General features: G+C 44.1%; 1 protein-coding gene across 1 annotated transcript in view; it reads left to right on the top strand.

The window, feature by feature from the left end:
• LOC106607457 (ubiquitin thioesterase Zranb1) overlaps positions 1 to 16111 on the top strand; it is a 34376-nt gene that overhangs the window by 14368 nt on the left and 3897 nt on the right. The window contains exons 3-8 of the mRNA XM_014204423.3: positions 5827 to 6014; positions 6596 to 6749; positions 10583 to 10654; positions 12427 to 12625; positions 12856 to 12976; positions 13822 to 13951. Of these exons, the coding sequence (XP_014059898.3) occupies positions 5827 to 6014; positions 6596 to 6749; positions 10583 to 10654; positions 12427 to 12625; positions 12856 to 12976; positions 13822 to 13951 (864 nt within the window). The remainder of the gene's footprint in view (positions 1 to 5826; positions 6015 to 6595; positions 6750 to 10582; positions 10655 to 12426; positions 12626 to 12855; positions 12977 to 13821; positions 13952 to 16111) is intronic.

Genomic DNA, 16111 nt, shown 5'->3' with positions numbered 1-16111 from the left:
CACAGCATGCAGGCTTCAAGTGGTCCCTATGCTTCAGGAAGCTTTCGCTGATGACCTGTCTTATTGTGTGTGTGTGTGTGTGTGTGTGGTGTGTGTGTGTGTGTGTGTGTGTGTCTGCTTGCCAGTTTTACATCTGAATGAATCAGTAAAAGGAGTGAATGCACAGAGGCTACGATACTAGTCTTGTTTGTTTGTGTGAGTGGGTAGATTTATTGGTACCAAGAAGAAAAAACCCATAGACATGTCAGCCCAGAAGGATTGGAATTGAATACACCTGGGCATAGCTAGCACATCAACTAGGCTACATGACTTGCCTGCAAAGCTGCAACACAACCTGAAACAACATGAAATGTGATATAATTGGTGAAATGATTGAACAGGAATTGGTACTGTGGGATGAACCTGTTTGGATAAACCCACTCTATGCAATCTATAGATCAGGTCATCTATTTTCTTTGGTAGCTATCATGAGTAGTCAGAGCTCTGAATCACACACTACCTAGCCTATGTCATGCATACTATCAGTAGGTTAATTTAGCCATGAAGCCATTGTGGAAAGAAGTTGTAAACGGGCACAAAGTGTGCTGTAGATGGCATGTTGCCCCCTATTCTGAAGTGCTAACCTATGTGTCACTGATTGTCAGAGGCTACTGTTGTGGCAGACGACCTGTGAAGTTGTGCGAATGCTGCCAGTTAAAAATCTGTCAAAACAATTGGGAGCTACAGTAACACACTGTTCATCTAGCCCTCTGTCTACACTTCTTCCTTGACAGACCATTGAAGGCCCTGGGTTTCTGCTGCCCTGAGATCAATTAGACTCCTATTTATGCAGGCTCATAGCCAGCCTTTAGTTAATTCAATTGATTTGGTGTTACCGTAAGGGGAAATTCAATCATATTTGGTTTTCTTGTAAAAAAGTGTCTCCTGACTCTGTCAATTGGAGATCTGGACAAACAGGCGAGAGAAAAAAGGAGAGGACTGGAGAAAATAAAGGAAAGTGGTAGGTCTAGATGCTATGTGCCAGGTGAATTAATTTAATTACAATTATTTATTTTTTGCATACATAACTCAATGCGGTAATGAGAATATTGTTGGAGTTTATCTTATGAATGTTTAGTGTAGGCCTACTGATCTGCACCTACATGTACCTAGTTTGCTGATGCTAATTTACAACAATGGTCCTCTGTAGCTCAGTTGGTAGGACATGGGGCTTGCAAGTCCAGGATTATGGGTTCAATTCCCAGGCGCCACCCATAAGTAAAAATGTATGCTTGCATGACTAAGTTGCTTTGGATAAAAGGGTGTGCTAAATTGCATATCAATATCATATCAACAGCATTATAGATATAAGTTGATTAAATAGACCCTTTTTCTGTGGGGGGAAATGAGCACTTTCATGAATTTTGTCTTGATTATTTTTCAAAGTTCTCCACCCTTACAAAAAGAGTTGCTCTATATTTGGATCCATTTCCTTCCTAATGTATTGTGTATGTGTTGTAAATGATGTGAGTGCAGTTCTGACTGTGCAGGCCGGCCGGCTGGCAGGCACACCCACAATAATGGACTGCTGTGAGAAGTGGTTGTGGTCTTGTCTCTCACATTCCTGTCTGAGCTCTCTCTCCCTCCCTCTCTATTACTCTCTGGCAAGCTCCTAACAACACAGTTTGTCCTCCCACTCCCTCTCTTCCTTCTCACACTTTCTCTTAGTTACTTTCTAAAACACACACGTGTGTGTGTGTGAGATATATAACACAACGTTCACATTTTATTTGTCACATACACTTGTTTAGCAGATGTTATTGCGGGTGTAGCGAAATGCTTGTGCTTCTAGTTCCAGCAGTGCAGCAATATCTTCTAAGTAATATCTAACAATTTCACAACAAATACTTAATACACACACATCTAAAGGAATGGAATTAAGAATATATAACATTATGGACGAGCAATGTCAGAGCGGCATAGACTAAGATATAGTATAGAATACTGTATATACATCTGAGATGAGTAATGCAAGATATGTAAACATTATTAAAGTGACTAGTGTTCCATTTATTATAGTGGCCAATGATATCAAGTCTGTATGTAGGTAGCAGCCTCTCTTTGCTAGTGATGGCTATTTAAGTCTGATGGCCTTGAGATAGAAGTTGTTTTTCAGTCTCGCGGTCCCAGCTTTGATTCAACTGTACTGACCTTGACTTCTGGATGATAGGGGGGTGAACAGGCAGCGGCTCGGGTGATTGTTGTCCTTGATGATCTTTTTGGCCTTCCTGTGACATCGGGTGCTGTTGGTGTCCTGGAGAGCAGGTAGTTTGCCCCTGGTGATGCGTTGTGCAGACCGTACCACCCTCTGGAGAGCCCTGCGGTTGTGCCGTACCAGATGGTGATACAGCCCGACAGGATGCTCTCAATTGTGCATCTATAAAAGTTTGAGGGTTTTCGGTGACAAGCCAAATTTCTTCAGCCTCCTGAGGTTGAAGAGGCGCTGTTTCGCCGTCTTCACCACACTTTCTTTGTGGGTGGACCATTTCAGTTTGTCATTGATTTATGTACACAGGAACTTAACTTTCCACCTTCTCCACTGCTGTCCCGTCGATGTGGATAGGGGGTGCTCCCTCTGCTGTTTTCCTGAAGTCCACGATCATCTCTTTTTTGTTTTGTTGACGTTGAGTATTTTCCTGACACCACACTCCCAGAGCCCTCACCCCCTCCCGGTAGGCTGCATCGTTGTTGTTGGTAATCAAGTCTACTACTGTAGTGTCGTCTGCAAACTTGATGATTTTGAGTTGGAGGCGTGCATGGCCACACAGTCATGGGTGAACAGGGAGTACAGGAGGGGACTGAGCACGCACCCTTGTGTTGAGGATCAGCAAAGTGAAGGTGTTGGATCCTACCTTCACCACCTGGGGGGCGGCCCGTCAGGAAGTCCAGGACCCAATTGCACAGGGCAGGGTTCAGACCCAGGGCCTCGAGCTTAATGATGAGCTTGGATGGTACATTGACTATAACTCAGCCTTCAACAGCATACAACAGTATTCTTACATGGGTATTCCTCTTATCCAGATGGGATAGGGCAGTGTGCAATGTGATGGCAATTGCACTGTCTGTGGACCTATTGGGGCGGTAGGCAAATTGAAGTGGGTCTAGAGTGACAGGTAAGGTGGAGGTGATTTGATCCTTGACTAGTCTCTCAAAGCACTTGATGACAGAAGTGAGTGCTACGGGGCAATAGTCATTTTGTTCCTGTACTCATGAATGCAAATGAACTATGGTAGCCATCTTGAAGCATGTGGGGACAGCAGACTGGGATAGGGAGAGACTGAATATGTTTGTAAACACTCCAGCCAGCTGGTCTGCGCATGCTCTGAGGATGCGGCTAGGGATGCCGTCTGGGCCGGCAGCCTTGTGAGGGTTAAGGCGTTTAAATGTCTTACTCACGTCGGCCATGGAGGAGGAGAGCCCGCAGTCCTTGGTAGCTGGCCGCATCGGTGGCCTTAAAGCGGGCAAAGAACGTGTTTAGCTTGTCCAGAAGCAAGACGTCGGTGTCCGCAACGTAGCTGTTTTTTCTTTTGTAGTCCATGATTGTCTGTAGACCCTGCCACATACGTCTCTTGTCTGAGCCATTGAATTGTGACTCCTTTGTTTCTATACTGATGTTTTGCCTGTTTGATTGCCTTGCGGAGGCAATGACCGCTCTGTTTGTATTCTGACATGTTCCCAGTCACCTTTCCATGGTTAAATGCAGTGGTTCACACTTTCAGTTTTGCGCGAATGCTGCCATTTGCCACTGTTTCTGGTTAGGGTAGGTTTTAATAGTCACAGTGGGTACAACCTCTCCTATACACTTCTTGATAAACTGAGTAACCATCTGTGTACACGTAAGTATTATTCTCCAAAGCTACCCGGAACATATCCCAGTCCGCGTGCTCAAAACAATCTTGAAGCGTGGATTCTGATTGGTCAGACCAGCGTTGAATAGTCCTTAGCACGGGTACTTCCTGTTTTAGTTTCTACCTATAGGAAGGGAAGAGCAAAATGGAGTCGTGGTCAGATTTGCCGAAAGGAGGGCAGGGGAGGGCCTTGTATGCATCCTGGAAGTTGGAATAACAATGGTCGAGTATTTTTCCAGCGCGAGTGCTACAGTCGATTTGCTGATAGAATTTAGGAAGCCTTTTCCTTATTTGCTTTGTTAAAATCCCCTGCTACAATAAATGCAGCCTCAGGATATGTGATTTCCAGTTTGCATAAAGTCCAAGTTCCTTGAGGGCCGTCCTGGTATCGGCTTGAGGGGAGATATACACGGCTGTGACAATAACCAAAAATAATTCTCTTGGGAGACAATATAGTCGGCATTTGATTGAAGCATTCTAGGTCCGGTGAACAAAAGTACTTGAGTTTCTGAATGTTAGCACAATCACACAATGAGTTGTTAATGTTGAAACATACATTCTTCTTCCCGGAGAGATGTTTATTCCTGTCGGCGCGATGTAATGAGAATCCAGGTGGCTGGACCGACTCTGACAGTATATCCCGAGAGAACCATTTCCATGAAACAGAGTATGTTACAATCCCTGTTGTCTCTCTGGAAAAAAAAACCTTACCCTGATCTCATCAACCTTGTTATCCAGGGCCTGAAATATTAACGAGTAATATGCTCGGAAGCGGTGGGTGGTGTGCACACCTCCTGAGTCTGACTAGAAGACTGCTCCTACTTCCTCTTCTCCGCCTGAGTTTTTTTTGGGGTCGGCCTCTGGAATAAGTTCAATTGCCCTGGGTGGCGCGAACAAAGGATCGGGAAAGTCGTGTTCTTTGTTGTAATGCTGGTGAGTTACTGCCGCTCTGATACCAAATAGCTCTTCCCGGCTGTGTGTAATAACACATACAATATAAGAAATAATACCAAAAATAAATACAAATACTGCCAAGTATTACTAGAAGCGAAGCAGCCCTCTCTGGGGGTGCCATCTTTTTGATCACTCACACTGATTACCCTTTTGAGTGTAGAACAATAGTTAGTCAGGGAGTAATGTTGTTGTGTAATGTGCCAGAGACTGCTGCATGGGTATTTCAGAAATCTGAACAAAAATGATGAGGCTGGTAGAAGCACTGGAAATGTTCTAATTTTATCTTCCCCCACACTTTTTATAATGCTGTTCTTTTTCAAATGGTGGTTTTGTTTCAGTACTGTAGTAGTAAATCTACCCTGGTGCCTATGTGGTTTTGGCAAGGATTAGCCTACAAATGATTGGGATGGTAAACGCAAAGACTTTCCACCATGACTAATATACAGATACACTGAGTGTCCAAACATTAGGAACACCTTCTCTTTCTATGGCAGACTGACCAGGTGAATCCAGGTGAAAGCTATGATCCCTTTTTTAAATCCACTTCTGTCAGTGTAGATGAAGGGGAGGATACTGGTTAAATAAGGATTTTAAGCCTTGGGACATGCATGTGTGCTATTGAGAGGGTGAATGGGCAAGATAACAGATTGAAGCGCCTTTGAACAGGGTATGGTAGTAGATGCCAGGAGCACCGGTTTGAGTGTGTCAAGAACTGCAGCGCTGCTGGGTTTCCCGTGTGTATCAAGAATTGTCCACCACCCAAAGGACATCCAGCCAACTTGACACAACTGTGAGACGTGTTGGAGTCAACATAGGCTAGAGTCCATGCCCCAACGAATTGAGGCTGCTCTGAGGGCAAAAGGGGTGGAACTCAATATTAGGAAGGTGTTCCTAATGTTTTGTAAACTGTACATTGAGTTTATGTAGTGTGTGTGTGGCTTGTGTTTTTCACTGCTCACTAATTTCCCCCACTCTTTTTCTGCAGGTGTGGTAGAGGGGGACCTGGCTGCAGTAGAGGCCTATAAATCATCAGGGGGGGACATCGCCAGGCAGCTGACGTCCGACGAGGTGCGCCTTCTCAACCGGCCCTCGGCCTTTGACGACGGCTTCACCCTGGTCCACCTGGCCATCCGCTTCCAGAGGAAGGACATGCTGGCTGTGCTCCTCACTGAGGTCAGGACGACATTCAGGCCCTGCCAATGTATTAGCTGTAATGGTACAGGTCAAAGACTTCATTTATTCAGCTGTACCAGTTAGTGTAGATTAAATGTGCTGGTAAATAGTCACTTCATCTCCAGGTTGAGTTAGTTTCTACATGTCAATGTTTTGAAGATCCGGCTGATGAATAGCTCTGTTCACCTCTATCTACCGGGAGAGGACACAGGGATGGGATGTGTTGTATTGAGCTATGGTGTGTGGCAGATCAATGGGTGTGTAAACATGATCCCAGATTATCCCACTGCTGACTGGAAGTGTGTGTGTGTGTGTGTGTGTGGAACCCTGGAAGGACTGGCAGGATTATGTCCGCTAAGGAAGGACAGGGCATGGTCTACCTGGGGCCTGTTCAGAAGGGTGCGGTGTTACCGAACGTTCAGATAGATTGTGTTAAACAGATATGATTGACTCAGGGATTCTACTCATTACATTTCTCCCTGGAACGCTCTGAATGTTTCACCTGGGTTTCATGCTCCCTAGGTTATATTTGCAGTAGGAGACATTTTATCATTCCTCTGTCACATTCTCTCTGTGTCTAGGTGTCCCAGCAGGCAGCTAAGTGTATCCCAGCCATGGTGTGCCCTGAGCTGACGGAGCAGATCCGTCGGGAGGTGGCTGCCTCCCTGCACCAGCGCAAGGGAGACTTCACCTGCTACTTCCTCACTGACCTGGTCACCTTCACCCTGCCAGCAGGTCAGCCTCCCACTGACCTATTATATACTACTGCAGTTTTATTTAGCGTAGTTACTGTGTATAGTTGTGGCGTCCTGTTTTTCTGCTCTTCTACAATAAAGCTTCATGTCTTAGGCCTGTATGATGGTAGAATGCATGCTTTGCGTTAGGGAATTGTATGGTTGTTTCCAACTACTCTTGAGAAAAATAATTTCCCTAGCACCATCTTACGGTATTGTCGGATGAACTGGCCAACTGCTTATTTCCCAAATCAGGGCTCCAGAATGTTACGATTTGGTCGCGTTTTGCCACTCTTTGACTTGGCTGTGCGAGTAAAATATTGAATTGCTTGCATCTGTGCGAGCTGGAAATTCTAGCTGGTCACTTCAGTGAACATTTTCTGTTTTTTTGGGAGGCTACAATTATGATTTGGTGAAACACAAGGCTCCAGTCTGCAACCATTTAGTCACATTTTGCAACCCTTTGACTTGACTGTGCGAGTGAAAATGAATTAGATGCACCGATGTGTGCTGCACATTCAACTTGGTCACCACACTCCAATTATACTATTCTTTTTTTAGGAGGATAAAACCATGATTTGGTCAAACAGTGCATTATCCTCATGATGCCGGTAATGAAAGTGTCTGCCCTGTGCCTGTTTCGCTGGCGGAAGCCACTGTCTGACTTGCCTAGTTTAAAATAAAAGAAGAAAAAAGATTGCTCCTTTTTTCTATTGTGTGACGCCGCTGCTAAACTTTTGTGTGACCAAATCATATGCTGGTGCCACCAACTTAAAAACCAGGGGGAAAAGTTAGTCTGGAGCCCTGCAAAGCAAAGTAGTATTTTCATATGTACGGAGTTTTTGGTAGTGTACGCAAGGTTGAAAGTACAGCTATTTTAGTTGAATTCCTACTTGAGAAATAGGCTACATTGTGGTTAAAGACGAGAGCTGCAGGGCTGGTAAGCAGTGATGTCTGGTATGCAGAGTATTTGGGGAGCATGCAGATGCATTGGCTGTTTTTGTTCTGTTGCCCAACGTCAATGCATTCATTTATTGAGCTGAAGAATAGCCACTACTGTTGTCAAGGGCTCCAAGCGCACACACAGTAGCCCTATAGCTTTATTGTGGAAATAAAAATACACACAAACAAAACATGGTTTGACATTGGAAAATACTGTCAAATGTGGTGTCTGTAGTTTGCAGAGATGTTAGTCAAATCAAATGTTATTTGTCATGTGCCGAATACAACCGGTGTAGACCTTGCAGTGAAATGCTTACTTACAAGCCCTTAACCAACAATGCAGTTTTAAGAAAAACTATTTACTAAATAAACTGAAGTAAACAATAAGTAAATAGAAAAATAATAAGAGGTTAGTAGAGGTAATTGAGGTAATATGTACATATAGGTAGATGTAAAGTGGCTATGCATAGATAATAAACAGAGAGTAGCAGCAGCATAAAAGAGGCGTCTGGGTAGCCCTTTGATTAGCTGTTCAGGCGTCTTATGGCTTGGGGGTAGAAGCTGTTAAGAAGCCTTATGGACCTAGACTTGGCGTTCCGGTACTGCTTGCCGTGCGGTAGCAGAGAAAACAGTCTATGACAACAGTGGCTGGAGTATTTGGCAATTTTTAGGGCCTTCCTCTGACACCACCTGGTATAGAGGTCCTGGATGGCAGGAAACATGGTCCCAGTGACATACTGGCCTCTACGCACTACCCTCTAGTGCCTTGCGGTCGGAGGTCTAGCAGTTGCCTTACCAGGCAGTGATGCAACCAGTCAGGATGCTCTCGATGGTGCAGCTGTAGACGTTTTTGAGGATCTGAGGACCCATGCCAAATCTTTTCAGTCTCCTGAGGGGAAAAAGGTTTTGTTGTGCCCTCTTCATGACTGTCTTGGTGTTTGGACCATGACAGTATGTTGGTGATGTGGACACCAAGGAACTTGAAGCTTTCAACCTGCTCTACTACAGCCCTGTCGATTAGAATGGGGGCGTGCTCAGCCCTCCTTTTCCTGTTGGTCATCTCCTTTGTCTTGCTCACATTGAGGGAGAGGTTGTTATCCTGGCACCACACTGCCAGGTCTCTGACCTCCCTATAGGCTGTCTCATCATGTCGGTGATCAGGCCTTTCACTGTTGTCATCTGCAAACAATGGTGTTGGAGTTGTGCTTGGCCATGCAGTCATGGGTGAACAGGGAGTAGAGGGGACATAGCACGCACCCCTGAGGGGCCCCCGTGTTGAGGATCAGTGTGGCAGATGTTACCTACCCTTACCACTTGCGGGCGGCCCGTCAGGAAGTTCAGGATCCAGTTGCAGAGGGAGGTGTTTAGTCCCAGGGTCCTTAGCTTAGTGATGAGCTTTGAAGGCACTATGTTGTTGAATGCTGAGCTGTAGTCTACGAATAGCATTCTCACATAGGTGTTCCTTTTGTCCATGTGGGAAAGGACAGTGTTGAGTGCAATAGAGATTACATCCTTTGTGGATCTGTTGGTGCGGTATGCAAATTGGAGTGGGTCCAGGGTTTCTGGGATAATGGTGTTGATGTGATTCATGACCAACCTTTCAACGCACTTCATGGCTACAGAAGTGAGTGCTACGGGTCGGTAGTCATTTAGGCAGGTTACCTTGGTGTTCTTGAGCACACGGACTATGGTTGTCTGCTTGAAACATATTGGTATTACAGACTCTGTCAGGGACAGATAAAAATTTTCAGTGAGGACACTTGACAGTTGGTCAGTGCATGCTCGGAGTATACATCCTGGTAATCCATCTGGCCATGCGGCCTTGTGAATGTTGACCTGTTTAAAGGTCTTACTCAAGTCGGCTACAGAGTGATCACAGAGTGGTCCGGAACAGCTGGTGCTCTCATGCTTGCCTCAACGCGCGTATAGAAGTCATTTAGCTCCTCTCGTAGACTCCTGTCACTGGGGAGCTCATGGCTGTGCTTCCCCTTTGTAGTCTGTAATAGTTTGCAAGCCCTGCCACATCTGATGAGCTTCAGAGCTGTTGTAGTAGGATTCAATCTTAGTCCTGTATTGACGCTTTGCCTGTTTGATGGTTCGTAGCTTATTATCTGTGTCATCTGACCACTTCCGTATTGAGTGAGTCACTGGTAATTGACAAATAGACACATACCCCTTGTCTTGCCGATGCACGGAAAATCCAGCCAGCTGTATGTTATCCATGTCATCGTTCAGCAGGACATAAGATATTACAGTTTTTTATGTCCCATTGGTAGGATAGTCTTGATCGGAGCTCATCCAGTTTATTTTTCCAATGATTGCACGTTGGCTAATAGGACTGATGGGAGAGGCGGGTTACCCACTCGCCGTCAGATTCTTAGACATCCCGACCTACGTCTCTTCATGTGAATGATGGGGATTTAATGAAGCCTTGTCCGGTTTCTGAAGTAAATCCTTCGCTTCCAACTCGTTTAAAGAAAAAATCTTTGTCCAGTACGAGGTGAGTAATCTCTGTTCTGATATCCAGAAGCTCTTTTCGGTCATAAGAGATGGTGGCAGAAACATTATGTACAAAATAAGTTTCAAATAACGCAAAAACATGAGCACAGTTGGTTAGGAGCCCGTAAAACGGCAGCTTTGACTCCTGCAACCTCAGGGTATTAAACCCTAATCACTTCAGCCTGGCTTGGTTTTTAACGTGTGTGCAGATCAAGAGGTTAAGACAGATTCACTTTCTTCTCTAAGCCCTAAACTTAATTTCAGTTGTCAAATAAATACGTGCTCTCCAACTTGCCCTTTTTGAAGTTCTTGGATGATGAACTGTATCAAGTCTTCCTTGTGTTGTGTAACTAAATCAATTGAATGCCACCCTACGTATGTTTTTGTCTGCAGATATCGAGGACTTGCCCCCAACAGTTCAGGAGAAACTGTTTGACGAGGTGCTAGACCGAGATGTACAGAAAGGTGAAATATTGACTTATTTCAGTAACTTAAAATACCACTATTTTACTGAATTGTGTGTGAGTGTGAGACCGTTGTCATAGTCAACACTGGGTGGCATCTATATAGTTTCCTATCCCCTCTACTAAATTGGAAGGCTGCTGTATAGTGTTGTATTACAGGTCTGTTCACTGCCTGCCAACAGTGTGCATTCCCTGCTGGCCTTTCTGACATTTTGCCTGCCCTTATCGTGTGTGCCTGCATCTGTGCTAATCATGCTAATTGAGTTTTAGGATTTCACTGATCCCTAAAAGGCTCTCCACAGGGATTTCGTAGTCTTCGCAAACGGAGCTATGGAGCTCTGTTTGCGTCGCGTTTAAAAAATTCAGCCTCACAAAAGTACCTAGAACTACGTAGAGGGCAACGCAAACAAACCTCCGTCGGATCCGTTGCGTAGACTGTGTAGATTCCTTTAATGAATGACTGTACTTCCTCCGCATGCCATCAATGGTGGTACTTTTCCACACTGATTGCTCACACTCTAGGGTGTCTTTTGACCTGTGTAGCTCCCCAAAGTTTGCAGCGCACCAAGGGTAACAAGCCAGTGTATGGAAGACATGGTGACCAGTCACCCTAGCCACCCTCCTGTCTTTCTCTCTGCTATGATGAAACTGCAAGTGCAGGTGTATCACTTTTCATCACACTCGATCCCCTCTCTGAAATATGATCACGCTGGGGTCCTTTCCAGTGCCACCACCTGTCATGTAGAATCAAGGTGGCCCCTTCATCCATCCGCAACTTGTCTTTGTACATAGTGCAAGCCCAGCATCACAATGGTGTCCTTGCCATCACTGTTAGTGATTGGAAGTTCGGCTCTTTTTACTGACTCGGATCTTTTTAACTCATTCAGTAAAAATAATTACTCTTTCGACTCATTTCGTTAATTTGAGTCAGTAATGCCCAAAGCACACAGGACCCCCTACCGGTAAACAATGAACTGTAAACTCGAAGGAGTCATGATTCTACAAGCCTTTCGTTCACATGTCGTTCACCATAAGGGGCTTATGGAGCTTTCATTTGTGACCAAGACTTTTAAAAGTGTGCTTTAAACAATGTGTAGATTTGTTGATTGCTATGTATACAAATAACATACATTTGAAATGACATCTAGTTGTTGCCGCAACCGGACAAGATTGTCAAGCAATGCATTGGTGGAATACATTGCTTTACTGCCGTCAGGGTGATAAGCACAATATCGTTCGAACTGCAGCACCCCAAATGATTCGTTCTCAAGTTTTTAGAGCAGAGACGGTGTATGTTTTGGTTCTACAAAGCTGTGTTCATCATAACATTCAATAATCAATCAGTTGCATTTCTTCTTTGCACCATGCGATCAATTATGAGTATTTTTTTATTTTGTATTTTTGTTTTCTATGCTGTTATTGCTGCCTGCAGCGTGATCTATTTTAGAGTTCTTGGTCGGAGCACGTCTCCGGAGCCACTGAGCCAGAGAAGCGCGTCTTAATTCTAATGTAGTAATCACAGCCTGCAGTTTAAACGAACAACAAAATGAACAGAAAACGAATCATGACTCTCAAGTCAGTAAAAAAGAGTCGTTCAAAAAGAAAGAATCGTTTGCAAACTGCACATCATTAATCACTGTACATCCCTATACTTTACAAGACTTGATGTTAGTTCTGGGCTGGAACAAAAGCCTGCACACCATGTAAAACCAAAGAGTGCTTCATTTTTTAAATTACCCCATTGCCCTTTCAAAGCCTCACTTTCTCTCTCAGAGCTGGAGGAGGAATCTCCTATCATCAACTGGTCTATAGAGCTAGGCACGCGGTTGGACAGCAGGCTGTATGCCCTGTGGAACCGCACGGCCGGGGACTGCCTGTTAGACTCAGTATTGCAGGCCACCTGGGGCATCTATGACAAGGACTCTGTCCTCCGCAAGACCCTTCACGACACCCTGCACAACTGCTCCCACTGGTGAGGCCTGGGTCTGGGGTGTGTAACTTTGTCTAGGGATAGGATGAGAAGGCTATGTGTTTGTTTATGCAAACCAATTATTTAATTGTGAAAAAAGGAAAACCCGTTCTCATTGCAAAAGGGTTTCAAGCATTTGAGTAACACTCACTTGACCTTTTCCACAGGGAGTTGATACAGGGTCACTGACGTGTGTGTGTGTGTGTGTGTGTTCTGTCTGTCTGTCTGTCTAGGTTCTACACGCGCTGGAAGGAGTGGGAGTCGTGGTATTCCCAAAGCTTTGGCTTGCACTTCTCACTCAGAGAAGAACAGTGGCAGGAAGACTGGGCTTTCATCCTCTCACTGGCCAGCCAGGTACTCACTCACTCACTCACTCACTCACTCACTCACTCACTCACTCACTCACTCACTCACTCACTCACTCACTCACTCACTCACTCACTCACTCACTCACTCACTCACTCACTCACTCACTCACTCACTCACTCATTTCCTTATGCATACACACATTAAGCTTTTTAGGTGGAAGGACTTGGGATCATCAGTGTACAGATGTAGGATCTTAATTTGATCACACTCTTGTTTTTTTTGCTCCGCAGAAAATGCAGATGAGCTTTGTGATTTATAAAAATTCTCAAAACCGCACTTTTTATGTAGCCTACTTTTGGCCAGCTAATAGCCTAACCACTGATCAAGCAAAATGATTGACTAAATGTTCAAATCCTGTTGCTGCAGGATTATTTGGCTGTGACAATATAGGTGAAATGAAGATCCTACATCTGTACTGTAATATGCTAAAATATAAAAAGCATTTACTGCCCATGAATTATGCAATGCCATACTGCTCTGACCATATAGGAAAGCCCCTAGTGTGAGAGCCTCCACTATGTCATTTTCATTTGACAGTTGTGTAATCTCAACTGTTCCTCTACTATATCAATCACAAGATGTAGAACCAACAGAGGCATTGACATAAGGTTTTCGTTTTTAACAATCAAATTAGTCTTGATCACATTTATTTATAGTATCAAGGCATGATTAGAAATCCGGCTTACAGTATTGCTCGATGTACATCCAATCATTTTAGCCTAACAGCTGATAGTAAGTAATAGCTCAAATCCTAACAGTATATTTTGCAGCTGTCCACCAAAAAGGTAGTTTGATGTGCCTCTTTCTTTGTGTTGTATCTCTCTCTACAGCCTGGAGCCAGCCTGGAGCAGACTCATATTTTTGTTCTTGCACACATTCTTCGTAGACCAATCATCGTCTATGGAGTGAAGTATTACAAAAGTTTCCGTGGTGAAACACTTGGGTACACCCGTTTTCAAGGTGAGATGATGTCTGCTTTCTTTGGCCTTAGTCTTAAATTGGGCTGATTTTAAAGGCTTTCTTTTTCTGCCTGTGACGTAGTGGGCTCCTGAGTGGCGCAGCGGTCTAAGGCACTGCATCTCAGTGCTTGAGGTGTCACTACAGACACCCTGGTTCAATTCCAGGCTGTATCACAACCGTCCGTGATTGGAAGTCCCATAGGGTGGCGCACAATTGGCCCAGTGTCGTCCGGGTTTGGCCGGTGTAGGCCGTCATTGTAAATAAGAATTTGTTCTTAACTGACTTGCCTAGTTATCTGCTGGGTCAGACAAAGCCCTTCTGATTTGAATTTTCCCTAGCAGGATGATGCAAATTTTTGATTGGGTTTGCTGATATGCAGATTTGAGAGTTTTGCTCAAAGGTCAGTATTCAATCAATAGTGGATTTCCGGATAGCACTTTCAGAGGCGTTTTGATTTACACAGCAGTGCGTCACAGTTGGAGGGAGTTGACACTTGATTTAGAAACTGTCAGTCTCGTGGCATGACCCTTAGCATTGCAGATAGAAATGTATTGTACAATGGCAAGAAAAGGTATGTGAACCCTTTGGAATTAACTGGATTTCTGCATAAATTGGTCATAAAATTTGATCTGATCTTCATCTAAGTCAACAATAGACAAACAGTCTGCTTAAACTAATAACACACAGACAATTATACGCTTTCGTGTCTTAATTGAACACACTATGTAAACATTCACTGTGTAGGGTGGGGAAAGTATGTGAACCCTTGGATTTAATAACTGGTTTACCCTCCTTTGGCAGCAATAACCTCAACTAAACATTTTCTGTAGTTGCGGGTCAGACCTGCACAACTGTCAGGAGGAATTTTGGACCATTCCTCTTCACAAAACTATTTCAGTTCAGCAATATTCTTGGGATGTCTGGTGTGAATCGCTCGAGGTCATGCCATAGCATCTCAATCGGATTGAGGTCAGGACTCTGACTGGGCCACTCCAGAAGGCGTATTTTCATCTGTTGAAGCCATTCTGTTGTTGATTTACTTCTGTGTTTTGGGTCGTTGTCCTGTTGCATCACCCAACTTCTGTTGAGCTTCAATTGGCAGACAGAGCCTTACATTCTCCTGCAAAATGTCTTGATAAACTTGGGAATTCATTTTTCCGTCGACGATAGCAAGCTGTCCAGACCTTGAGGCAGCAAAACAGCCACAACCATGATGCTCCCTCCACCATACTTTACAGTTGGGATGAGGTTTTGGTGTTGTGCCTTTTTTTTTCTCCACATAGTGTTGCGTGTTCCTTTCAAACAACTCAACTTTAGTTTCATGTGTCCACAGAATATTTAGCCAGTAGTGCTGTGGAACATCCAGGTGCTCTTTTGCAAACTTCAGACGTGCAGCAATGTTTTCTTTTTTGGACAGCAGTGGCTTCTTCCGTGGTGTCCTCCCATGAACACCATTCTTTTTTAGTGTTTTACGCATCGTAGACTCGTCAACAGAGATGTTAGCATGTTCGAAAGATTTTGTGATGTCTTTAGCTGACACTCTAGGATTCTTCTTAACCTCATTGAGCATTCTGCACTGTGCTCTTGCAGTCATCTTTGCAGGATGGCCACTCCTAGGGAGAGTAGCAACAGTGCTGAACTTTCTCCATTTATTGACAATTTGTCTTACCATGGACTGATGAACATCAAGGCTTTTAGAGATACTTTTGTAACCCTTTCCAGCTTTATGCAAGTCAACAATTTTTAATCTTAGTTTTCTGAGATTTATTTTGTTCAAGGCATGGTTCACATCAGGCAATGCTTCTTGTGAATAGCAAACTCAAATTTTGTTTGTTTTTTATAGGGCAGGGCAGCTCTAACCAACATCTCCAATCTCGTCTCATTGATTGGACTCCAGGTTAGCTGACTCCTGACTACAATTAGCTTTTGGAGAAGTCATTAGCCTAGGGGTTCACATACTTTTTCCAAGCTACACTGAATGTTTAAATGCTGTATTCAATATAGACAATAAAAATACAATTTGTGTGTTATTAGTTCAAGCACACTGTGTTTGTCTATTGCTGTGACTTAGATGAAGATCAGATCACATTTTATGACCAATTTATACAGAAATCCAGTTAATTCCAAAGGGTTCGCATACCTTTTCTTGCCATTGTACAA

This window comes from Salmo salar, chromosome 01, assembly GCF_965601325.2.
Source record: "Salmo salar chromosome 01, fSalSal1, whole genome shotgun sequence".
Lineage (NCBI taxonomy): Eukaryota > Metazoa > Chordata > Actinopteri > Salmoniformes > Salmonidae > Salmo > Salmo salar.
The sequence above is the reverse complement of the archived record's forward strand: the minus strand, read 5'-3'. Positions and strand labels throughout refer to the sequence as shown.